Consider the following 27,161-nt stretch of genomic DNA (forward strand, 5'->3'; position numbering starts at 1 on the left):
CCTACAATTGCAATTCAAACAAAATGTTCCCAAATACAAAAATGAGAACTCTGCATTCTTGTCTGAATGATAATGCATCTATCAGGTTGATTGCACAAGCTGCTTAGAGCTACATCAGCATGCTTTAGTTCACATGGCTGGCTTTTCTTTTATGTACCGCTCCAGATGTGGGCATGCACTTCAGATTAATTTACAATAACCTGTCATAAAGCCAGAGCTGGAATGTATTTACATCATTGAGCAGAAATACGAGCTGATACCCATTCTGAAAATCTTTAATGCAGTCTTGATAAAAGAACAAAACTACACTAACCCTTTTTGTTTTGTTTTTCAAAAAAGGAAATGAAAAAATAGTTATCTAGACTTTTTTTTTTTTTTTAGAAATTGTTTTGCAGTTAATCTGCTTTACAACACTGCCCATAACCTTATCCTGCACTGTAATCCTTTCCGTAGAACTTCAAAAGATTTCATTAGATTTCTCTCAGAACTTTTGGCATGTTGCTCTTTTTTTTTTTCGCTACTTTTTTTTTTAAAGAACTGTTTCTTACCAGAAAGTTTTAGTAGTTCTCTGTTCAAAGAAGCACCTTTGTGAACATATGAAGGTACTGGTTCACAGTTAACTGCCGTAAGGAATATCTGTGTACATATCGCAGTGCTTGAAGTGTTTTACAAGAAAACATGTGCTTGATTCAGTTTGCCTGTTGTCAATGTTCATCAATTCAATTCAAAAACGATTATTTTACAGAAAGGCTGAGGGTGTGTCTTTTTTATTGGCACAGATAGAGCACTAGATCGTGGTGGTGTGTTTGTGTGTTGGTGTTTTCTTTTTTTTTTTTTTTTTTTTTGGGAGAAAACCAGTGTCTTAAATTGGAGGTCTGCACTTCACACCTTTTTAGATAGTCAAGGGTCAGACTGAACCTGTGCTCTTTATCATAGGAAAGTTGGATAAGTTTGAATTAATGTTGAACAGTCGTGTTTTACTCCTGACAATGGCAATCAATGTGTTGGTTGGTTTAGGTTTTTTTTTAGTGCTTTATTTAATAACCTTGAAAGAGATCTGAAATTGCTATAAGCAGTGTTTGGATCAACCCAGTTGAATGTACTGCGAATGTAGCACTGATTTGTTGTGTAGTGCAGGTGTTTAGCAATGCCCTGGAGCTAAAGATGTCACCCCTTCAGAATTTTTAACCAGATTTCTTCAAGACCTAGCAAATCAAAAAGCTTACCACTAGAAACGATGGCTTCATACAGTAAATTCCTCCACTGTTAAGTCAAAATACATGCCAGCGACTATGCATAAATATCTACAATCTTAATATGTTAGTAAACTAAGCATATTTAAAAAAAAAAAAAAAAAAAAAAAAAGCTTTGGTCAGACTCCTATTTGGTCTTTCATAAAAGTAAGTTACAAATCACAAAACCAAAATATATCTCGGTGATGAGAAAAAAGCAAGTGAACTTATACACAATAAAACTACTGTTAATAAAAGGGAATTATATATATATATATATATATATATATTATATATATATATATATATATATATATATATATATATATATATATATATATAATGTATGTTAATTTGTAAAGCTGATATGAGATTATTTGGAGGTCATAAATATTAATCAGTTGTGTTTTTGGTCGGTGTCATTAGAATGGATTTGTTTTTTGGGGTTTTTTTTTTATGGGTGGAATTAAGGGTTCAAATTTTACTTTTTCATTAAACAACAATCAAACCATCCTACAGAAAATAAGAACAGAAGCAGTGTGATATTGGTATGTTTGCAGACAATATCCACGTGGAGCCTCAGAGGCCCGTATCATTCAGTTATTAATCCTCAGACTCAATACTTTCCATTAAATGTTGTTGTTTGAAACTTGTTTTTGTCTTGCAGGGATTTGTCTAATAACAAAATTGGTTGTCTTAATGCGGACATGTTTAAAGGTCTCCAGAGTCTTCTCCGACTGTGAGTACAGTTTTGATAACTTAAAAAATAATAAAAAAATTACATTATCATTTTAGAATACCTAATACCCCAATAACTGTTTGTCTTGTATATTTTGACATAGCCATTGGTGTTCGGGATACGATTTACTGGTTGCTGTAGTTGCTATATACATGTGAGCACAGCCTTTTCTATGTATTTTATTTTATTTTATTTATTTATTTACCATATCACTGCAGGTTAACTTTTGATTGGAAACTTGATATTTCTGTAAGAAATGCCAGATTCAAGCTTCCTCATGTAAAAAGATATTGAAGCAATTTCCAGCCCATTACTATATAAACGTTTACAATTTCCGAGATGACAACAATAGTTACCAGGTGCAAATGTGAACCACTTTAAACGTCGCTGCAGAAAATTTGTAAGGTTAACCCCTACTGAACACGGACTGCCCTGCTAAGAAATACCTTATAACACCAGCTACTAATGACAAAGTGGTTCCTGTATCCTGAGCTACATTGTCCTACATTAAAACAAAAACAGGTCACAGTCTCTTTCTCCCAAAGCTACATGCTATTTATTTATTAATGCAAGGGTGTTTTTTTTTTTTTTTTTGGACCGTGGCCACAGGTATTTTAAACAAAACCTTTAGGTTTAAAGTGTTGGCTGGAAGGATTTTTGTCTGCATGTAATAAAGACGATGCTAATACCCAGCTGTTAATTTATTCTTCCTCTCTCCCCATCACCTTTTAAGACACGACTCCATTGTGTCGCACAAAGTATGCATCATTTGAGCATGAAAAATATTGATTGGAAGCCATTCAGCTGCTTAACAGCACCTGTTAAGAGACTGTGAAAAGATCCTCAGTTAAATATAATAAAATCCCCACCCCCATCTCAAGCAATACCCAATTTATGTATTCATTTTTTTCAGAAACCTTTCAGGGAATAAGTTTTCTTCTTTGTCACAAGGTGCTTTTGACAGTCTTGGCTCACTCAAGGCTCTGTAAGTAACTTTTGATTTATTAATCCATTCTAAATGTGTTTTATGCACTTTAATTATGCTTGTTAACTTCTTAAAGTATACTGCTTTTCATTAGTTGAAGTTTTTTGAAGCGTGTAATAGAAACTCATGCTGTAGTTGCCACGGTATTTTTAAAACCTTAAACTTTTTTTTTTTTAATGGGGGGTGTTTTGTTTTTTTTTTCTTGCAGAGAGTTCCAGACACCGTTTCTGCTCTGTGACTGCAATCTGGTTTGGCTGATTCGATGGCTGAAGGAGAGAAGTATATGTGTGCGTGAAAGCAGGTGTTCCTATCCGAGGTCTTTGCAGAGCCAGCTTGTGACTGACGTCAAACCAGAGCTATTGACATGTGGTAGGAGATGGTTTACTTTCATAGTATTGATGGGCACCAGGTTGTGTGTAACCTCATACTCTCCAATTTAAAGCAGATTAGATCAAATAGACCACTTCTTTTTATAATGTTGTTCCAGCTTGATTTGGTCTAACCGAGAAGTCATCCTAACTATCACAATGGTATTGTCATGTTTTGTAATTGTATTTCTGTTGGTGCACATGCATTTAAACCCCTGTACTGGTATTTTACTGCAGATTTCTGTTCTCACTGATTTCTCTTTCTAGATGCTCCCCTTGAGATACCTTCTTTCCAGATGACGCCATCTCATCGACAGATAGTGTTTGAGGGTGACAGCCTCCCATTCCAATGCAAGGTTTCCTATATCGATCAGGATATGCAGGTGCTGTGGTATCAAGATGGCAAAATGGTGGAACCAAATGTGACCCAGGGCATTTTCATCAAAAAGAGCATGGTTCAGAACTGCTCCTTGATTGAAAGGTATCAACTAACATTTCATTTAGGAAATTTATGCTAGGATTAGTGACCTAAGCAACATTTTTATATCCATTTAAACAAACCTGTAGCTTGTTCACACCTGAGCATGTCTGAAAGATACTGGATTGATAGAATAACCTTGCATAAACTTGCAAATGTCTGCAATATAGACATCATACATTGAGTATACAGCAAATGCAACTTCAAATGTAATAGTTCATTTTTTATATAAACAATGAAGAAATTATGACTGTTCCTTGCTGTCATTTAAAATAATAATTGAATTGCAGCGAACTGACCATTTCCAATATCCAGAGTGGCTCGACTGGGAACTGGGAGTGCCGGGTGCGGACAAGTCGTGGGAACAATACAAGAACAGTTCACATCGTGGTGTTGGAGAGCTCAGCTCAGTATTGTCCCCCGGAGAAGGTGGTCAACAACAAGGGGAATTTTAGGTCAGTACCAGCAGGTGGAAAAATCATCGGTTTGTATTTCTGCCCTGCATTCGCCACATCAGTCAGGCACAAGTTCACATGCTCCTTATTACACCAAATTAAATTTGAGGGGAGACAGACCTTGAGGGTACAGATTTCACGAACTACTGTACAAAAAGCTGTGAGTGTTTCTAAAATCTAATTAGGTGGGATAAAGCATTTGTAGCCTTATACACACAAGTCTTAGACAAATTAACAAAACATGAAACTCCAGTGTTCACCAAAACAGGAATTTTGGATCAATCTGAAAGCTTAAACCACTTAGTACATAACATGCTTTCTCGCATACTCTTCCTGGAACGGGGCACGTTCTAGAATAAGTAGTACGTTTAAAAAAAATGAATTATAGGAAGTAGGTAGGCTGAAGTGTTGGAAATATATATATGTGTGTGTGTGTGTATATATTATATATATATATATATATATAATATAATATTCTTTTGTATATTACTGTGTGTGTATATGTATATGTGTGTATATGTATGTGTGTGTGTGTGTGTATATATATATATATATATATATATATATATATATATATATATATATACACACACACACTACCAGTCAAAAGTACACTTGCTGGAAACTAGTTTTTTTCCATAATTGACAATGTTTTACGTCGTATACGTTTCTGTAAATACTTGAAAATGAAAACACATGTTACAATATACAAAACAAAACATAAGGAGTATCAAAGCAATGTTCAAGAAAATTGAAAATTGTCTCTAAAATCTTGGATTCCTCAAAATAGCCACCCTTTGCCTTAAAAACAGCCTCACAAACACAAGGCATTCGGTTAACAAGTTTCAGCAGGAAATCACCCGACATGTCTTCCCAGCTCTTCTGCAGCAATTCCCAGAGATGTAGGGCACTTGTGGGTAGCTTTGCTTTGACTCTTCTGTCCAGTTTGTCCCATACAAGTTCTATGGGATTGAGGTCTGGAGACTGGGCAGGCCAGGTCATTAGATTGAGTTGTCCTTCACTTTCCTTCTTCGCCAGATAGTTCTTGCACAACTTTGAGGTGTGTTTCGGGTTATTATCTTGCTGAAGAATGAAGGACTGCCCAACTAGCCCTAATCCTGATGGAATGGCATGCCTCTGAAGTATGCTATGATAGCCATGCTGGTTGAGCTTGCCATGGACTTGGTAAAGATCACCAGCTCTGTCACCAGCAAAGCAACCCCAGACCACGACACTGCCTCCTCCATGCTTGACAGTGGGAACCACAAATGCAGAACTCATGCGCTCACCCTCTCTGTGTCTTACAAATACTCGGCGGTTGGACCCAAATATTTCAAATTTTGACTCATCGGTCCATAAGACCGACTTCCACTCCTCAAACGTCCAGTTTCTGTGTTTTTTGGCCCAGGCAAGTCTCTTCCTCTTATTCTGCACTCAACAATGGTTTCTTTGCAGCAATTCTTCCAGTTAGGCCAGCTTCACGCAATCTCCTCTGAACAGCTGATGTTGAAACATCTGTACTTCTAGTAGCATTTAGCTGAGCTTGTATTTCAGGGGCAGATAATCGCTGGTTTTGCGGACTTGTTACTCAAATGAACTTGTTCTCTGATTCTGAGGTCACCCTTGGCCTGCCTGACCTTGTTCGGTCCTCACGAGTGCCAGTTTCTTCAAAGCGTTTGGTCTTGGCCACAGCAGTTACAGACACTTGCAAAGTTCTTGCGATTTGTCTTAAAGATTGACCTTCATTTCTTAAAGTAATTACAATCTTTTTTCTTTGCTTAACTGAGCGTATTTTGCCATTTTTTGCTCTCTTACATTCTGGAATGACAAACTTGTGCCTATGCTACCTATATTTTATAGTAATCATGGACCCTCACCTGTTAACAATAATTGGTGACAAAAGGTTAATTAGGTAACATGCTAGTTAACTCGGAGAACATTTAACAAAGACACTTTTATACTTAGGCCAGTGTTCTAACACCGTGTTATACACATTTCAGACTTTTAACTGAAATCCCCTTGCTTTGGGTGACCACTAGGGCAGCAGTGTGGAGTAGTGGTTAGGGCTTTGGACTCTTGACCGGAGGGTCGTGGATTCAATCCCAGATCCGGGACACTGCTGCTGTACCCTTGAGCAAGGTACTTTACCTAGATTGCTCTAGTAAAAACCCAGCTGTTTAAATGGGTAATGTATGTAAAAATAATGTGATATCTTGTAACAATTGTAAGTTGCCCTGGATAAGGGCGTCTGCTAAGAAATAAATAATAATTTCATTGAAATTGACAAGATTTACATTTTCATTTAATGAAATTCACTTATGATTATCAGTTTATATAAGTACATGTATCATATAATGAAATATTAAGTGTTTTTATAGACAAGTTTATACAGTTAAAAGCATAGATAATCATGAAAAACCTGGTTTCAAGCAGGTGTACTCAAACTTTTGACTGGTACTATATATATACACACAGTACTGTGCAAAAGTTTTAGGCAGGTGTGAAAAAATGCTGTAAAGTAAGAATGCTTTCAAAAATAGACATGTTAATAGATTATATTTATCAATTAACAAAATGCAAAGTGAGTGAACAGAAGAAAAATCTACAAATCAATATTTGGTGTGACCACCCTTTGCCTTCAAAACAGCATCAATTCTTCTAGGTACACTTGCACACAGTTTTTGAAGGAACTCGGCAGGTAGGTTGGCCCAAACATCTTGGAGAACTAACCACAGTTCTTCTGTGGATTTAGGCAGCCTCAGTTGCTTCTCTCTCTTCATGTAATCCCAGACAGACTTGATGATGTTGAGAGCAGGGCTCTGTGGGGGCCATACCATCACTTCCAGGACTCCTTGTTCTTCTTTATGCTGAAGATAGTTCTTAATGACTTTCGCTGTATGTTTGGGGTCATTGTCATGCTGCAGAATAAATTTGGGGCCAATCAGATGCCTCCCTGATGGTATTGCATGATGGATAAGTATCTGCCTGTACTTCTCCGCATTGAGGAGACCATTAATTCTGACCAAATCCCCAACTCCATTTGCAGAAATGCAGCCCAAAACTTGCAAGGAACCTCCACCATGCTTCACTGTTGCCTGCAGACACTCATTCGTGTACCGCTCTCCAGCCCTTCGGCGAACAAACTGCCTTCTGCTACAGCCAAATATTTCAAATTTTGACTCATCAGTCCAGAGCACCTGCTGCCATTTTTCTGCACCCCAGTTCCTGTGTTTTCGTGCATAGTTGAGTCGCTTGGCCTTGTTTCCACGTCGGAGGTATGGACTTTTGGCCGCAAGTCTTCCATGAAGGCCACTTCTGACCAGACTTCTCCGGACAGTAGAGGGGTGTACCAGGGTCCCACTTTTTTCTGCCAATTCTGAGCTGATGGCACTGCTGGACATCTTCCGATTGCGAAGGGAAGTAAGCATGATGTGTCTTTCATCTGCTGCAGTAAGTTTCCTTGGCCGACCACTGTGTCTACGGTCCTCGACGTTGCCCGTTTCTTTGCTTCTTCAAAAGAGCTTGGACAGCACATCTGGAAACCCCTGTCTGCCTTGAAATTTCTGCCTGGGAGAGGTAGTTATACCTTGCTGATGCAGTATAACTACCTTGTGTCTTGTTGCTGTGCTCAGTCTTGCCATGGTGTATGACTTTTGACAGTAAACTGTCTTCAGCAACCTCACCTTGTTAGCTGAGTTTGGCTGTTCCTCACCCAGTTGTATTCCTCCTACACAGCTGTTTCTGTTTCAGTTAATGATTGTGTTTCAACCTACATATTGAATTGATGATCATTAGCACCTGTTTGGTATAATTGTTTAATCATACACCTGACTATATGCCTACAAAATCCCTGACTTTGTGCAACCTACCTGCCGAGTTCCTTCAAAAACATTGTGCAAGTGTACGTAGAAGAATTGATGCTGTTTTGAAGGCAAAGGTTGGTCACACCAAATATGGATTTGATTTAGATTTTTCTTCTGTTCACTCACTTTGCATTTAGTTAATTGATAAATATAATCTATTAACATGTCTATTTTTGAAAGCATTCTTACTTTACAGCATTTTTTCACACCTGCCTAAAACTTTTGCACAGTACTGTATATATATACTGTGTATATATATATATATATATATATATATATATATATATATATATATATATATATATATATAATTACTGTGCCAATTCTCTCATATTACTGAATTACAAATGGTACATTGAAATTTCGTTCTGTTTGATATTTTATTTTAAAACACTGAAACTCAATCAATTATTGTATATCAATTATTATGAGAGAATTGGTCAGGGGTCTGAATACTTTTGCAAGGCACTCTGTGTGTGTATGTGTGTGTATATATATATATATATATATATATATATATATATATATATATATATATATATATATATATATATATATATATATATTACGTATGTATGTGTAAGCTTACTTTTTAGTTGCTTTTCATGGCCAGGGTTTTATTATAAATGGTAGAAAAATGAAGGCACACCATGTTTAAAATTACAAACTAAACAGATGGCTTCCTCCCTGTCATGCTTGGTATTTGTAGTGTTTATAGTAAGCCAGGACCTTTACTGATTGAATTTAAACAGTTAAGCTGATCCTTTTTTTTTTTTTTTTCTCTTTTGTTTAAATAGGCCATGTTTACAGTTCATCAGCTCAATAATAATATAAGAAGCAATTTCCTTATTTAAAAAAAAAAAAAAAAAAAATGTAATGTGCTTTTTTTTTCTGAAAGCAAAGATGTGTAATAGATTGAATATTAAGTGAGCCCTCTTTCCAATCAGAACCACAGTGTCCCCTCTACTGTCCGTACAGAGAAGGTCAACACTTCAGTGTAAAGCGTAACGAGTCACTGCACCAGCTTTTATTATTGGCATGATGTCTAGTGAATGTTCTGCTACATGATGTGGAAAATTTAAATTAAAAAAAGAACTCCTCATACTCTCCAAATCCCTCCTTTTCCTTGCAATTAGGCATTCTCTTATCTGCAGGGGTATGACTTGGGACTTATTGTCAGCAGGGTTGCCAGAAATTTAAAATAAGTTTGTAGCCCAAAGTCAACCAAATACCAGCCCAAAAGTAGCTCAATAGTATGTTGCCTAAACTAGCTCAAAAGTAGCCCAATAAACATTGTATTTTCCAGTTTCTTACTACATTTTCTTTAAGGTTTTCGATTTATCAGGACTCAAACACACACACTCTGTTGCTACGGGTAACAGAGAAGTCATATAGGTTACTGCAGTTTAAACTGTGTAAGCAAAGGTCTTCAAAGTGGTGGTGGGGGAGGGGGGGACATTTTGTAGGGTTAAGCGACTAGTAAAGCCACACAGCTATTAATTCAAAATGCAATTGCTTACCCTATTATTTATATTGCATATAGATACAACTGACTTTAAAACATGAATATCTAACCAACCTGAATTCTGATGACAGGTCTGTGTGCAGAGGATATATATCCAAAAAAGATGTATAAAAAATACATCCTTTTTATGTATGAACTTAAATATCAAGGTCTTAAACTTTCATTAAACTATGACATGCTGACTGAACACCCTCCATGTTTTAATTCAAGATCAGACTCCCACTCTTTCCTATATACTTTATACCAGTATAACTCGACTGATCTTCCGTTAACAGGCGTGCTTGAAATATGCTATCCATAATGCAGTGCATAGCAGTACTCATTTCCATAGATATTGTTACGATGTTTAGCAGCAGTGATGTAAACACTGAGGGTTGTGTATCATAGCTTAGTATTTTGTTTAGTTAAGACTTTAAAACCATTCAAAATATATCCAAATATGATATCTGCACAAATGCCCAAAACTAGCCCAAAAAGTAGGCACCCATCCAAAGCCATTTTTTCACGCACAATTAAGAGCTTATTAATGTGCTGCTGCATTTTCTTTAAGCAGAGGGTGAATCCAGGAAGGGATAAGTGCTGAGACTCTCCTTGCATTTGATTTTTATTCGTCTGTTCATAAAAAAAATTAAGTGTTTCGGCATATCCTTTACAAAATGTTAGACCACCCAAGTCCCTTCCTCACAATTGAAAGTCTAAAAAGGTCCTTCATTCATAAGTATGTAATTTGCTTTTTTTATTTTTATTTTAAGCAAACCAAACCAAAACGGCCAGCAATATTTAGATTTATTGGCAACTTAAAGGTTTCAGTTTGTCTATTGGGGAGGTAAAATTGGCATTATCTGAAGTTGTCTGTGGTGTTTCACAGGGCTCCATTCTAGGTCCCTTGTTATTTTTGTTATATATGCTACTGCTAGGTGACATTATCCGCAGACACAGAGTGAACTTCCATTGCTATGCTGATACCCAGCTGTATTTGTCCCTAAAGCTAGAAATTTCTTCTGCCTGGGTGTTAGTAGCTACTTGCCTTACAGACATCAAGCATTGGATGTCACAGAATTTTCCAATGTCAAAGTCAGATAAAACAGAGGTTATGCTAGTGGGCTCACAGAACCAACTAAAAGGAAATGTGGGATTACATGAGCTCAACCCTTGCAGTCTCTCATCAAATCTTAAACTAGAAATTAAGAGTTTGGGGGTCATCTTTGATCCTGATCTATCATTTAAGAGTCGTATTAGGGAAATTACTAAAGTATCTTTTTACCATTTGAGAAATATAGCCAAACTGAGAACAATTATTTCTGTATCTGATGCAGAGAGACTAATGCATGCCTTTGTTTCATCTAGAATTGATTATTGTAATGCACTTTTTTCTGGTGTCCCAAAATGTGTGGTGTCCCACTTGCAGCTTGTTCATAATACCGCCATTAGAATTCTGACCTAAAACCAGGAAAAGTGAACTTCTTCCCTGTTTTGACCTTTTTTACACTGGCTCCCTGTGCAGTATAGAATTGATTTTAAGATTCTGCTGTTAACATGCAAGGCCCTGAAATAGATTAGCACCTGGTTTTTTGCTGGAGTTACTGACCCCGTATCTTACAAACCACACTCCGAGATCAAGATGCAGGTCTGCTGGTTATTCCTTGGGTCAACAAAAGCAACACAGGAGGTAGGGCTTTTTCTTGTAGAGCGCCTAAATTGTGGAATGCTCTTCCTTGGTTTGTCAGGGAAGATGGGACCGTAACAGTTTTCAAGTTGAGATTAAAAACGCACTTTTACAAAATGGCATTCTTATCTTGGTGGGTTTTAATGTAACGTTAAAATTGCTGCTTTGGTATTGTGTATACTGTTATTTAAAAGGTCTGATTGTGGCAGTTGTATGTGTTACATGCTATACAGATATATTGTGGTTGGGTCTTTTTTTCTGCTCTGTACTGTACAGTGCTTTGATTTTACTTTTGTGTAAAATGCACTATATAAATGCAATAAATAAGAATAAAAAACTCTGAACAATTGAATTAGTTATACTCAGTAGAGCTACTAGGAAGGAGCTACACTATGTCTGTCAAAGGTAGGTGTGTGTGTGTGTGTGTGTGTGTGTGTGGTGGTTTTTTTTTTTTTTTTTTTTTTAATAATTGAAAAAACCAAAACAAACAAAACTACTTCCAGGTGGCCGAGGACTTTTTCAGGCATCACTGCGTACCACCTTTGTGCCCGCTACTCTGCAGGCAGTGGGATTTTTCCTGGTGGGTATCCTGATGAGAGAAGGGCCTGGCGCCGATGTGACCGTGGTGGATTTTGGGCAGAAGAAGACTACTCCCGGTGTCAGTATGAAAATGATGTCACCCATGTGCTGTACATAATTAACCAGGTAAACCTTTATGGGGGAGGGGGAGGAATCTTGCACAAACAACTATTTAAAGTAATTGAAGCTAACAAAATAGTTAGCTTCAACAATTTCTCCACAGTGCACATCCATTCCTTTATAGCTTTCAAATGTGCAGTTTTGACAGAAACACATGTTTTAGCAAACAGGTATTTTCATTTTAACACATGTCTGTTTTACTAAGTTAGATATCTCTGTTTGCAAGCCATGCTGTTAGAGTTTTGCACTTCCTGGGTCATTTCACATGGTGGGTGAAGTTGACCCCACCAGTTCAATAGCTTGTTTCCTGTGAATTAGCTGCTTCCCCTATTGGCCTGCATCCTTTCAACCAGTAACAAGCTTTGATCCAGAATACACTATAAACAGAATAGACTATTCAACTATAAACTTCAAACAACTTTCTGCAGATGCCTATAAACCTCACAAATGCTGTCACAACAGCACGGCAGCTACTGGCTTATACTGTGGAAGCAGCAAACTTCTCTGACAAGATGGATGTCATCTTTGTGGCTGATTTGATTGAAAAGTTTGGAAGATTTGCAGAGAAGTACAAAGAGGTATGTCAGTTTTTCCGATAGTATTTGCAAGATTCTTTCTCTCAGAATGTAGTATGTAACTGTGTTTGACAACTTAAACTACAGTTCTGGATCTATTAAATTTATATAGATAGTCACTGATTGTCATTGTTCTTCATCATGATCCAAACAGCTGCAAGTAATCCCGTTCCATTCAATTGAAAAGGATTATATTTAGAGCCCTATGTTTTTTCCCCAAATACGAAATACAACATATAAAACGAAAAATTGTTATAAAGCAAATATAGAATGACCTTCTTAAATTAGGAGGTTTATACAAAAATACTTTTAAATAAATACTTGAAATTGTAGTTGTCAAGGTTCATCCGTTACCATAGACACGGTTTGAAGGGAAACTGAAGCTCTGTCTAGCACCTGTGCAAATGTAGATTTTGGAGAGAGTCGTTTACCACTTGGGAATTAAAATTGTGATGGAAGAGAAGAGGTGTTTGTTTCTAAAATGCCTAAACTGCGCATAACAATTAAACACTGCAAATTATTTGAGCATGAGGGGAATGTATGCAGCTGACCGTGACAAAAGAATGATGTTCCATTAGTTGTTTATGCCTTTTGCACTGGAGCAAATGCTGTTTTGGTTTCGAATGAATGAATCTGCTTTGCTCGGTGTTTAAATACTGAGAAACTCCAAGCTTGTTGTATAGTGGAGCCCTGCTTCAGTGCAGTAGGATTGAAATGCAATTCCTATTGTTTTAATCGGTAGATTGCTGTATGTGCAATTATTATGACAGCCCCACAACAGTAGATGGATAGATAATGAGAAATTATGGTAACTATTATTTTTCTGTGCTAGGTCTGTGAATGTTGGCGGATAATATTTCATAAATATGTATATAGTTAAAACATTATGGATGTATACTGCTAAGTGTTCTATGACTTGGCATCATGAAGCTGCCCTAGATATAATACTGTACCCCATTCCTGTATCTATTTAAATTTAATATATGGATTTTCTTTAAAAAATCATGAATGGCATTTTTTGGTGCAGCAACCTAGAATGTGTGCCTCTTAATGCAATCTAGAACCCTGCATCAAAAAACTGCTTGTCTGGAACACAGCAAATATTTATTTGTCAATGCTTTTAATCTTATGCAAGATAGGAAGCTAGAGGAAGTGGATGGATAGGAAATAGGGTATTTTAAGCTTCTCAATTACACCACCCGTCAATTCTAGAAACAGTTTTCTAAAACAGTCCAAGCTAATTTTTTGTTCTCCATTACTTTTAAAGAACTGACATGGAGGGCTATGATCTATAGTAAAATACATATGTATATAAAGTTGTGGCACTTTTACAGCATTGCTGGAGGGGACAAAAATAGAAAAATAATTACCTGCTGCTCTGATGGTCTCTATTTGACAGCTGCTGTATGCAGTCTGCAAACGCTGAGCTGCCGGGTGACAGCTGCAGATAAGTGGCAGAATTTGATGTCTAAATCAAAGAACTGTGTGCAGTTTTCATATTTCATTTTTATTGAAATTGAAAACAAACTACCTGATCTCATTATGGAGCTGATGGAATAAATTAATCTCTTGTAGGTACTCCTTCAAGGATTTCTGAAATGTATTGAGTTTCTTGCTGTGAAACTGCATGTGTGGTTGCTGTATGCCTTAATGTTCCATTTAAGATTCAGTTCAATTTTATCATTAGTGGAATAAATGTGACATTTGTAAAGGGCGGAGGAAGGGGGCAATATGGAAAGTTTATTTTGAGGTTGTACTTTTTTAAACGTAAGCCTGCTACGGTATATGTAAAAAAGGGTCTTTTAGAATGCCATGTTATCGGTCTATAAAACTCGATCATCCTCATTCCAATATCAAATTGGCTTGCAATCAGTCCAATCTGCATCTGGATATTACACAAAGGTCAAAGATGGTCCTTGTGTATCCCTTTTTCATAGAATTGGTGAAATTAATTCACCATCCTCCTAATATTTTACTAGCAGTATTTTCCTGTGTAATTCACAGCCCTAATCGTTTCGTTGTGTGTGGTGTGTTTTTTTTTGTTTCGCAATCCACGGTTTAAAATCCACCTCTGGTATCTTTCACATTTGATAAATTCTACTATCCAGTAACTGGGTCAGACCAGAATCTCTCATTTCGTATTTGAGGCTTGGACTGTCCGTGTCCCAGTTAAAACAGTGTTGAGATGGATCTGCTGCTGATGGAAACAAACAGGATTGATTTTTATATTGCATTCAGCTCCCAGTCCTAGTGGCAGTAGACCCCCAGTTGTTCAAACAACTGATAAATATCTTGACTGCCAGCTCCAGCTTGTAGCTATTTCAGTTTTACAGCAGTATGTGATTTGACATTTTGTCCAGTAAGTGCATATTTCCAGTTGTGACTTTTTATTTAAGTTCTGTTTAGGTACTTGATAAGAAAACTACCACATCATCCAAAATTTGAAACTTCCAATCTTAAACTCGGAAATAAAATAAGTAGACAAACATATTAGGCTGTTTTACTTTTGGATTGGGTGTCATGATGTTTAACTAGCTATAAGTAGAAGTGTCAACCCAAACAAGTAACAAATGTTCCTGTGAGTATTTTAGTTCATCCTATTTTAGAGGTGCAAACCTTGCTTCTTACAGTGCTTGTTGTTTTTCAGCTTGGAGACGTTATGGTAGACATTGCTAGTAACATCATGCTGGCAGATGAGCGGGTGCTGTGGATGGCTCAGAGGGAAGCTAAGGCCTGCACTAGGATAGTGGAGTGCTTGCAGAGGATCGCCAGATATAGACTGGCAAGCGGGGTTCAGGTTTATTCCACGGTAGGAAAAGATTTATATTTTACCATTGACCCTGACTTTACAGATATTGATATAGCATTTAATCACAAATCACTTATTGATTTGATTTTTAAAGTGTTTTGACATGACTCGTGAATATTTAAATTCTTCCAGAATGATTTAATCGTTAAGAGATAAAATAAAACAAATACAAAATATAGACCGATATATGCTTTTCTTCCTGTTTTCTCCAACCTCCATACAGAGCTACATTCTAATGCAGAAGATGAGATTTATGTTCACACAATTCTGTGGTTATTAATTCAAACAGGTGTATCCAAATGTTTTATTAACCAAAATATAGCTTCTGTTTTGATTTAATCTTATGGTGTGGTAGCATACAAGAGGTACATGTTATAGAAAAAATACAACCCACGGCAGATCAATGTACATGCTATACACAGGATTTGAAATATATTTAAAAAATATTGTCCTAAAAATGTATGACGGTATTGTATAGCTTCATTCCATCCTTTTTTTTTCTTTTAATAGTATTCTTCAAACATTGCCCTGGAAGCGCATGTGATCAAGTCTAGCAGTTTCACTGGGATGACCTGCACTGTGTTCCAGAAAGTTACTGTTGGAGACCGGATAGGTCTGGGGGAATTTGGAAGAAGAGATCCAGATATTAACTTTGACAAACAGCTCAGCTTTAAATGCAATGTCACCAGCACACTATCCAGCCTGGCGCTCAAGGTAGGCCTTGCAGCTTTGGCATGGCCTCTGCTTTTATGTTAAAACACACCATTTCTGTATGCCCATGTGTTACAAGTGCACGCATCTTTAATGATTCTCTCAATTCTTTTAGAATACAATTGTGGAAGCCTCTGTACAGCTGCCCTCAACTCTGTTCTCCCAACAAGATGATTCGGGTCAGGCAGAGGATGCCATTTACAAACTGCAGCTCATTGCCTTTAGGAATGGTAAACTCTTTCCAGCTACAGGGAATTCAACAGCACTGGCTGACCATGGCAAGAGGAGAACCGTGGCAACCCCTGTCATCCTGACAAAGATAGGTAGGTTTGGTTCGTTACCAAAATTCCTTTTGCGTTATACCTCTCAGGAACTTAGGAACCAGGCAGCTAAAAATGATATATGTATATAAATAATATTATTCATCCTTGATTTATATGTTTCTTCTAACAAGCTGCTAGAAATCTAGCAGTGTGTTTCTTTGCCTTTTTTTAATATGCAGGTTCATTTTTGCAAGGCAGAAGTAACACATTATGATGAGTATTTGAAAATACAAAAGAATAATACCCTTATGTCTTCAAATGTGTACTCGGGGGTGGCTATCTTGCTTTAGCTGTGTTCTTTATTTTAATTCTGTCAATGAAGTGCCACACGCCTGAAGGAAATGCCTATAGGATCTTGTACTTTCTCTGGAACCGGCACATTCAGCATTTGCACAGTTGCACTCTGTGTTTCTATTGTGCACCGATGCATATTCTTGCCTCTTCATCAGATGGTCATGATTTGAAAAACCTGTTCAATCCTATCAATGTGACCCTGCGGCACATTGCACATGGAATGGACGCTGTGGCAGCAAACTGGAATTTCAGCCTTCTCAATGGACAGGGAGGCTGGGAATCTGATGGCTGCCATATTCTCTACTCTGATGACAATGTCACCACTATCCAGTGCAATTCCCTCTGTAATTATGCAGTACTAATGGTAAGCAGGCTATTGCAGTAAGGTAGAGAAAAGGGCTATATTAGTTTAACTATAGAGCAAATTACTCGTTCCTGGAGACTAATGGTTCAGCATTGCTTTTTCTTTGTTGCATAAACCAGAATACAATGCAACATTTTGTTATTTTCTTAAATGGGTAGAGGGAGACTCCTAGGATTTCATTTACATTTTTAAAATAAAGTAAAAAAAATAAAACCAACGTCCTAAACAAGAGTGGTTTGCAGTGTATACTAATTTGTTTATTATATGAATTTGCAGTAAGTGCTTTTAACTTCTGGAATATCATGTGCAAACTGTAACATTTACTGTAATAACACATGCAGTCTTTTCTTTTTATTTAGGATTTGAAAGGAGTCGAGTATTTCACCCAGTCTGCTGATCTTCTCCACCCAGTCATCTATGCTACTACTGTCATACTGCTTCTGTGCCTCCTGATTATAATTGTCAGCTACCTGCATCATCACAGGTAAAGGCAGACCAAGGCAGACATTATTCTTGAGTTCTAATGTTTTATTCCAAAACACCTTCTTTTTAAATTGTTTTGTGGTTTCTTTTTTCCTAGTTTGATCCGGATAAGCAGTAAGAGCTGGCACATGCTTGTCAATCTGTGTTTTCATATTTTCCTGACGTGTGTGATGTTTGTCGGAGGTGTCAATCAGTCCAGGAACATAAGCGTTTGCCAAGCTGTGAGTCGTGTTTTTGCATTTATTTGGCAGAAGTGACGTTGAAATTACTTAAATGTTAATGACTTTTTTTGGGGGGCGGAGGGGGGCGGGGGGGCTTTAGTTTAATAACTATATCATTTGTATTTAATCCAGGTTGGTATTATTCTGCACTACTCCACCCTGGCTACTCTCCTGTGGGTGGGGGTGACTGCACGGAATATCTACAAGCAGGTGACGAGAAAGGCCAAGCAGTGTGAAGATCTGGAAGAGCCACCTCCCCCTCCACGACCCATGCTTAGGTAAGGGTGAAGAATAGTACACTGCTATGCAAACAGTATTTTGTACAAATGTCAGAATAATATGTAGTTTACCTGAAATTTTAAAAGAGAAATTTGTGTTGTCCAGTGGTTAAAGAAAAGGGCTTGTAAAAAAAAAAAAAAGGGCTTGTAACCAGGAGGTCCCCAGCTCACTCGCTGTGACCCTTAGCAAGTCACTTAACTTCCTTGTGCTCCGTCTTTCGGGTGAGACGTTGTTGTAAGCTGATGCATAGTTCACATCCTAGTCTCTAAGTCGCCTTGGATAAAAGCGTCTGCTAAATAAACAAATAAATAATAATTTCAAACCAAAATAATGACTTTTAGCATGTTAGCCCTGATGGTAAAATTTCAAAATCTTGGTGTAGATTTTCAAAGCAGCCACATGGTGGTAGTAATGCCACCTTCCAGAAGCCTTGTGAGTTCAGAATGAAAATCAGGAATTCCTGGTAACTCCAGTCCCCCTTTTTTTAAAGTGCTTATGAAAGTAGCAATCAAGGTCTTGATCACAGTAAGTTGCGATATCTTCTAGTCCCACCCTATGGAACTGTTGGTACCTATTGCTAGATTAATCTCTCAGACTGAAAAAGTGCAGCTGAAACCAATCCAACGCCAGTCACAAACATTTTCCAATGTTACCTTGTTGTTGTGCCCTTGATTTCCCCTTGAGGATTAAGATACACTGGTACAGATACCATTTCCCAGTATTTAATTGCCTTCATATTCTGTGGGGGGGAATTATGTCATGCTGGCATAATATAAAATAGTTTATAGCTTAAAAACTCACCCCGAGAGGATATGAGATGTTCTACATATTTTATTGTAAATCTCCTTTTATTTATTTATTTATTTATTTTTTATTTTATTTATTACCTTTTTTTAAACCCACAGATTTTACCTGATTGGAGGGGGCATCCCTGTTATTGTCTGTGGAATCACAGCAGCAGCCAATATAAAAAATTATGGGAGCCAAGTAAATGCATCATTGTAAGTAGTAGTGCACCTTTTTGGGTGCAATATCAAACCCTTTTTGAAAGAACGATATAATACCACTTCTTCCACTTACCTATGTGATACTTTTAAATTTTTGCATATGTCTGAGAACTGCTTCTCCAGTTCTCAGACATATGCTTGTGGCTTTTCTTTTTTACATGTGTATACAGAATATAGATAATGTTGGCTTACTTTTTGCATGATGCTGACCGCTTCAGTTTTGTATTTATAGCTGTGGAAGCGTCTGTATTTTATATTTGTGTACTGTGTTGCATTACTCATTCTGTTACAGGTAAAAACATCTATGCCTTCTACATTCTCTGGATCAATGTTAATAGGCTGCTTTTATTGAGCGTGGGTTAACCCCAAGAGTAGTTTCAATGTTAAGAACATGGGGATTATCCCACAGTTTTTTCAAGGTGGTTTTAGCTTTATCTTTATGTAAAAAGAAAAAAGCTGTGTTTTCAAGTATGACCTGGTTAATACCCACTTTTTCTTAAACAAAAACACATTTTGTTTACTGTTATAGCTGTTGGATGGCATGGGAGCCCAGTCTAGGAGCATTTTATGGACCCGCAGGCTTCATCATCTTCATAAACTGCATGTACTTCCTCCGCATCTTCATCCATTTAAAGAGACACCCAGAACGAAAGTATGAGTTGAAGGAGTCGGCTGAGGCACAGCGGGGGCTGGCGACAAATGAGAATGGGGAGACCAACCTCACTGATTCCATGTCGATGTCCCAAGGCAACTACTCTGTTGTTTCTGTCTCTGCACTAGAGAACGAGCACACGTTTCAAGCCCAGCTCTTTGGGGCCAGCTTGACCCTTCCTTTGTTTATTGCCTTATGGTTTTTCGGAGCTCTGTCGGTCTCAATGGATTATCCCATGGATCTAGTCTTCAGTTGCCTTTTTGGGCTTGTAGCGCTGGGTCTCGGTGCCTTTTTAGTGGTTCATCATTGCGTTAACAGAGAAGATGTCCGGCGTTACTGGATAGCTGCCTGTTGTCCTGGAAGAAGCACATACTCCATGCAGGTCAACGTCCAACTGACAGATTCCAGTAACAGCAATGGGGAGGCCCCCAAGTGCACCAACAGCAGCGCCGAGTCATTCTGCACAAACAAAAGTGCATCCAGCATTAAAAATTCCTCCCAGGCCTGCAAGCTAACCAATTTGCAAGCTGAGGCAGCTCTATGCAAGCCAAATCCCGTGCCCAGCAACACAATCGCACAGCTGGACAACAGCTTGACAGAGCATTCAGTGGACAATGAAATCAAAATGCACTTGTCTCCCATTGAGGTGCAGTTCCGGCCTAATGGGCACCCAGACAGGCACCATAAAAACCGAACTAGAGCCCATAGAGCTAGCAGGCTCACTGTGTTAAGAGAGTATGCACACAATGTTCCCACAAGTGGGGAAGGGAGCATGCAGAACTGCTTCCCAAAGAATCGCCAAAGCAACTATGATAGTCATACAAGGAGTCGAAGAGCTGCCTACCTGGCTGCATACAGAGAACGACATCAAAGTCAGTACCAAGAAGACAGCAGTGATGCTAGCAGAACATTGCCCAAATACAGCAGAAGTACAGACAGGGGGGGAGGTGGTGGCAGATGTGGAAAAGGTGGAATCTCCAGCAACAAGGACAGCTTAAAACAAACGATTATGGTTGAACTTGACAGCCAGCAAAAGTCATATGGCCTAAACCTGGCCAGTCAGAATGGACTGCTAAAAGACAGTGGGCAGGATGTGCCATTACTAAATGCAGATAACACTGGCAATACAAGGACTGGATTATGGAAACATGAAACTACTGTGTAGTGACCATGCCATTTTAATTATGAACCCACGCCACTGAACTGAGAGACATTCCTTTAAGCTATGGACACTGTCTTGTTTTTAAAGTGTTGCAGTTATTTTAAACCAGTAAAGACTACAGAATAATTTGATTTGTGAAGCAGTCAAAAGGAAAAAAAAGCAAAAGAAAATAAAGTATTATACATTGTCCATCTCCCACATGATTAAGATGACACATTTTATTACAGTTTTGTAAATTGTTTATCCTTTTTGTCCTGTTTTGATATGCAGTGCTTGAATTTTGTATGTTAAGCTGTATGACTTGTGGTGTTGCCCCTTGAACTTACCATGGGCAATCCATTTTTTTTTTTTTAAACAGAATAAAAGGAATGTGTACAAAACGCCTGGTCTGCTACATAAGTTTAAACTTATAAGGTCCCTGTGGAGATGCAGCACAAGAGGTGGTCAGAAATTCAATTGAGAGAGAGAGACCCAAGTTTGTGTGTATTAATAATGCATGTATGTGTTAAGTCAGTAGATAATAGGAAAAAAAGCGAATTACAACTGATCAGTGGACGTTGATGATATGATCATGCTGTGGTTGGTTATGATGAGGTCAATAACTTAAATATGTAGACCATTTGTTCTCTATTTTAGTGTAACTTGTATGTGGTTCTGGGGAGATGTATCTTTTATGAAGTAATACTGCATGTAAGACCATGCCATCCTTCTACAGAACAGTGTGTCTTGTTTGAGGGGGAAAAAATATATACTTTTTATGCCAGTGGGCTTATGGAAAATAGATACGTGAGGGCATCTTCTCTATATCAAAGTGACACAAGTAAAAATGCAAGGCCACCAGGCTTAGTGATTTTCTTTATTATATTACTTTCCAAATGCTCTAGGGGGTTTGAAACCATTTTATTTATTTTATTGCTAGCTGTAGAAAAATGAATTCTTTAAAATAGAATGAAGATGTAGGTTTGTATTGTATTTGTATGTCCTGTCTCTTGCTTCCCATACAAGAAGTAGCAATTTTAGTTTGTCAGTTTTTTTTTTTTTTTTTGTATCCTTGGTTGCATCTAGTGCTTAGGACGTAGGCTAATTCTCGAAAAACTTCTGTAGTTATAACAACAAATACATTTAAAATCTTACAATCTTCATTTGTAAAAGCAAACCGTTTGCTATTAAGAACTCCATCTTCTTGAATAGATTTATTTTTTCTAGAAAGTTGTAAATCAAAGTTGCACCAGTATGTATGTATTTTATTTATTGTTGGCAGTTCTAGATAACCTGTGAAAAAACATCAGTATTTTTCTTGAATAAATTATAATGTTTCCCAGCTGTAGGGCTGCCAGTAAAATGCAAACAGTACTGCAGACAGTCAATATTTAAATAAATACTTTCTATTTTTGATTTGCATAATTCTTTTTTATTATTATTTTTATCTGTTTATTATTCTGTGATATTGTACTACATCTTGGTTATTACCATTTCTGTATATATGGCTGTTTCGGCACACTTAGTCACCAGCGTATTTTATCTTTGGTGTAGTCTCAGTAAGGTACAATTTCTGTCATGAGACCACTATAAAAAAAACACCAGCAGCTATCTGCACCAGTGAATGCTTATTTATTTGGAAGCCAGCTACTGCCATATCATTGTTTAATCTGCTGAAGGCTTCATCTTTGGAATCACTTCTCTGGTTATTTTGTATATGTACTGGGGATGTCCGTCATGTTGGGTTATTTATTATGATACATTATGCCATTATAATTTTAAAAATATCTCCCATGAACCGAAGAATCAAATGCCCATGCACAATTCCAGAATGGGGTTTGGTATTTCTGAACCATTGTGTAATGGGTCTAAACCGTTTTAGAATGGGTCAGGTTGTCGTTGTGCCTGCAACATACCTGACTTCCATACCAGATGCAACAAGCAGCCTGAAGTACTGAAACCAACTGTGTCTATGTAGTGCAGAATAACTACAGTAGGCCAGTTCACGATTTGTTCCTGTAAGTGCTGTATACACAACGACTTGCAAACTGAAGATCTTTAAACAGCCAACTGTCGATCTGGCTAAACCTCATAACTGCAATAGAAATTTAGATTCCATTCCCCCTAGGTTTATTAAGTCCATTTTCTTATATCTTATTCACATTAGCAACTTTATTATTCCCTGAGCTGTAACTCCCAGGCTGCTGTTGGTTGCTAGAAAGTTGAACAATGTGTGTGTGTGTGTGTGTGTGTGTGTGTGTGTGTGTGTGTGTGTGTGTGTGTAATTTTGATTTTATATATATATATATATATATATATATATATATACACGCACACATTCCCCTTAACTGTACTCAAAGTACAGTTGCGCTGCACTGATGAGCTCCAAACAGGGCGAAACATGTCTGCAGATACTGTGCTTTTGACTTTTTAAAACACTATGAATGTAGAAGCCTTTAGGTGACTTTCACGCCATTTGATTGGCTCTTGTAATGCTGAAATTTGCATATTTCCTGGATTACCCATTGTTCTCTATTCATTGCTTTCATTCCCCTTAACTCAAAAGCTACTTGTGTGTGTGCAAGCAATCCGGCCTGACAGGGTATCCATATACAGACACCTCGGGGCCTTACACTATTTGAAAAACAAAAAGCATAAATCATGTTTTAGGGCAAAAAAAAAGAAAAAAATGTATTAAATGTCCTCACACTAATAAAGTAGTCCCATTTGTAACTTGGAACGACACACTAAGTTAAGATGAGTAAATTAATTTAATTGAAACATGCAAAAGTAAGTAAGACATTATTTGAAGTGACGAAGTTGGGGTGAGTGTGTATATTGGCAGATTTACTCGGTTTTTTGTTTTCATTTGTAAAGTGGTTTATTCCAGCTCTGTGACTAATGTAGCTTGAAATGTTATATTCTCTCCTTGGGCATTTTTTTGACATTTCTATAGAAATCCCTTTAATATTTTATAAAGATTTTCTTTAAGATGTGCATTTTCCACAATTGAGAGTTCATTTTTTTGTTTCAGCCAATCCTGAAAGACAGCTTTTTTTCTTCTTTCTTTCTTCTTTTTGGTATTTTTTCCTGTTTTGCTATCTTCCAGTTAATTTAATTGTTGTTCTTCCAAATCGGCATGTCTACTTGCCACTTTGGGGATTTTTTTGCTGGTAATTGGTTACTCAGTTTTATAGTTAGTTTATGTACATCTGTAAACAAGATGGTTACCTGTACTTAAAATTCTCTGAGGCAGCAGTGATTTCGAATGTGTGACAAAGCTCCAACTGTCTGTATCCGTCCAATATACGGACATCTGGAGATAGATATAGATATATACACATATATATACACACAAACAACCATACATACATACTACATGAGGTAGAGGGGTTTATCCAAGCATCCCACCCAAGGGTGGGCATTCAATTCTCATTTATCCGACACTACCCCTTGTGATATTTTTTTATAATCCCTGGTGAGCAACTCCTGCCAGAGTCCTAAAGTTCTGTGTTGCTTGTTGTGGGGGCTTACTCTGCTTAGTGTGTCAGTGAGTTATTAGACCGAGGAGAGCACTGCAGAAATAATTGTATTTAAAATACTAACAACTTCAACAAAGTGTTAAAAAATGTGACTGTAAACAAAGTGAACAGTTTAAATGTTTAACTTTAAAACCTCTTTCTGTGGTTTCCACGGCATCCGGTTCTTATTTTAGCTGCACGGCTCTCGTTGATTACCACTTGGATTGGTAAAGTCATCTGTCAATCAAATTTGGTGGACAGGGCAGAGCAGCTTCTTGAAGGATCCCAGGGTGTCGGCTTCAACAACATTACTGGGGAGTTGGTTCCAGACCCTCACAATTCTCTGTGTAAAAAAAGTGCCTCCTATTTTCTGTTCTGAATGCCCCTTTATCTAATCTCCATTTGTGACCCCTGGTCCTTGTTTCTTTTTTCAGGTCAAAAAAGTCCCCTGGGTCGACATTGTCTATACCTTTTAGGATTTTGAATGTTTGAATCAGATCGCCGCGTACTCTTCTTTGTTCAAGACTGAATAGATTCAATTCTTTTAACCTGTCTGCATATGACATGCCTTTTAAACCCGGGATAATTCTGGTTGCTCTTCTTTGCACTCTTTCTAGAGCAGCAATATCCTTTTTCTAACGAGGTGACCAGAACTGAACACAATATTCTAGGTGAGGTCTTACTAATGCATTATAAAGTTTTAACATTACTTGCCTTGATTTAAATTCAACACTTCTCACAATATATCCGAGCATCTTGTTGGCCTTTTTTATAGCTTCCCCACATTGTCTAGATGAAGACATTTCTGAGTCAACATAAACTCCTAGGTCTTTTTCATAGTTCCCTTCTTCAATTTCATTTTCTCCCATATGATATTTATAATGCACGTTTTTATGCCTGCATGCAATACTTTACACACTTCTCTATTAAATGTAATTTGCCATGTGTCTGCCCAGTTCAGAATGCCGTCTAGATCATTTTGAATGACCTTTGCTGCTGCAACAGTGTTTGCCACTCCTCCTATTTTGTGTCGTCTGCAAATTTAACAAGTTTGCTTACTATACCAGAATCTAAATCAATGTAGATTAGGAATAGCAGAGGACCTAATACTGATCCCTGTGGTACACCACTGGTTACCTCGCTCCATGTTGAGGTTTCTCCTCTAATCAGTACATTCTGTTTTCTACATGTTAACCACTCCCTAATCCATGTGCATGCATTTCCTTGAATCCCTACTGCGTTCAGTCTGAGAATTAATCTTTACAATAATACAGCAGTAATAACAGATCAAAGGTATCTTATTTTATTTATTTATTTTTTTACTTAAAAACAACTATAACCTATACTCTGGCTACATGGTCAGCGTGTTATGTAGTTATCACAAAATTTAATACCATGTGCTGTTCTGCTGTTAATGTATAAATCTGTAACTTGTATCAGTCTAAATTAAAAATAAATGGTCAGTTTAACAGACAGGATAAGTAATGATCCTGCATTTAAAGTGTATCCATGTTAATAAATAACATGGCTCATTTGAAGATTTTAGATCAAAATTACTACATGTATGACACCTACTTTTTGGACTTCCTAACAGTACCTTAACGTACTGGAGTCCAGGGTAAGTGCTAGTCGAAGTCTGTGAAGCCAGCCATAAAGGAAAAACAAATAAATTCTACAAAGAAAAAGCACACAGAATAATACATTGGAAGATATTTAAAAAAAAGCCCACACCTGCAATCCAAAACTGTTTGAAAACAATGAAATAAATCTCCATAAAACATAACCATCACATGATATAGTTAAATTACATTAGACCTATACACTTCCAACATGTATCAAGCCAGCACAATACTGTTGTATTTGTGTCATAATACTGTCTTACTGGCTCAGTCTAATTCTGAAGCATTTTCTAGCCGATGATGTCTGAAAAGAAAATACCTGACACGTTATCAGTACCCTACTCGGTTTCCTTGTCAGCAAAATCTACCCCATTTCTAATCTCCCTCCCCTGGACTATCTTAATCAGAATTTGTTCCGGTTGTGTTGTGTTTGTTTGTTTGTTTGTTTGTTGGTTTGTTTGTTTTTTATTCTAGTGAAACTAGCCTTTAATCTAAAGTAACTGCCAAATCCAAGACAGCAACTCATTAAATAGCTGTCTGTGCATCACCGTTACCTGGTTGGCTGCCTTACACCTGTTAGGGTCGGACCTGATTGAAAACTGACTGTGGTTTCATCAGCACTTTTGGGGATTTGCTGCGGCTTTTCTGCTGATGCTAGTAATTTATGCATTAGGAGCTTAAAAATGACAAATATTATTGATTTTTTTTGTTTGTTTGTTTGATTGAACCCAGCTCTGCTGCTAAACCTCATTATTATAAAGGTAAAGCTTTTTTTTTTTTTAATCCGATCAATAAACAGCATGTGCTATATTATATATTGAAAATGATTACATCAAGGTTATTAAACAGGAGAAAGGTTTCTTATGATAGAATACAAATAAAGAATTAGTAATGTAACCTCTGGAAATCATGCGTTGTCTTTTAAATCAACTTAAATACAGAACAGCTGGCAGTGATTGTTATGCTTCACAGTTCCAACAGTTTCTAAAAAGCATAAAATTAAAGTTTTAATTTAAGCTGTACTTGAGATTCAACTTCTTTTCTTTCAATCCACTCTACTCCTCAAAGACAAACTTTTAGGGAAGAACTCTCCTAATTGGGACTAATCATGGTTAGGGTTAAATTGTTAGGGTGATTCACTGGATAAATGCA

The 27,161-nt window shown here is 37.3% G+C and overlaps 1 protein-coding gene across 1 annotated transcript in view; it reads left to right on the forward strand.

Moving 5' to 3' along the window:
• Nucleotides 1-21,270, forward strand: part of LOC117421409 (adhesion G protein-coupled receptor A3-like) — a 43,931-nt gene extending 22,661 nt beyond the window's left edge. The window contains exons 4-19 of the mRNA XM_034035813.3: nt 1,900-1,971; nt 2,885-2,956; nt 3,165-3,325; nt 3,592-3,805; nt 4,093-4,257; nt 11,815-12,016; nt 12,439-12,588; nt 15,233-15,394; nt 15,905-16,108; nt 16,221-16,428; nt 16,878-17,086; nt 17,446-17,570; nt 17,667-17,790; nt 17,923-18,068; nt 18,975-19,070; nt 19,606-21,270. Coding sequence (XP_033891704.3) covers nt 1,900-1,971; nt 2,885-2,956; nt 3,165-3,325; nt 3,592-3,805; nt 4,093-4,257; nt 11,815-12,016; nt 12,439-12,588; nt 15,233-15,394; nt 15,905-16,108; nt 16,221-16,428; nt 16,878-17,086; nt 17,446-17,570; nt 17,667-17,790; nt 17,923-18,068; nt 18,975-19,070; nt 19,606-20,893 — 3,598 coding nt within the window. The 3' untranslated portion in view covers nt 20,894-21,270. The remainder of the gene's footprint in view (nt 1-1,899; nt 1,972-2,884; nt 2,957-3,164; nt 3,326-3,591; nt 3,806-4,092; nt 4,258-11,814; nt 12,017-12,438; nt 12,589-15,232; nt 15,395-15,904; nt 16,109-16,220; nt 16,429-16,877; nt 17,087-17,445; nt 17,571-17,666; nt 17,791-17,922; nt 18,069-18,974; nt 19,071-19,605) is intronic.
• Nucleotides 21,271-27,161: the final 5,891 nt, after the last annotated feature.

Source organism: Acipenser ruthenus, chromosome 1, assembly GCF_902713425.1.
Source record: "Acipenser ruthenus chromosome 1, fAciRut3.2 maternal haplotype, whole genome shotgun sequence".
NCBI lineage: Eukaryota > Metazoa > Chordata > Actinopteri > Acipenseriformes > Acipenseridae > Acipenser > Acipenser ruthenus.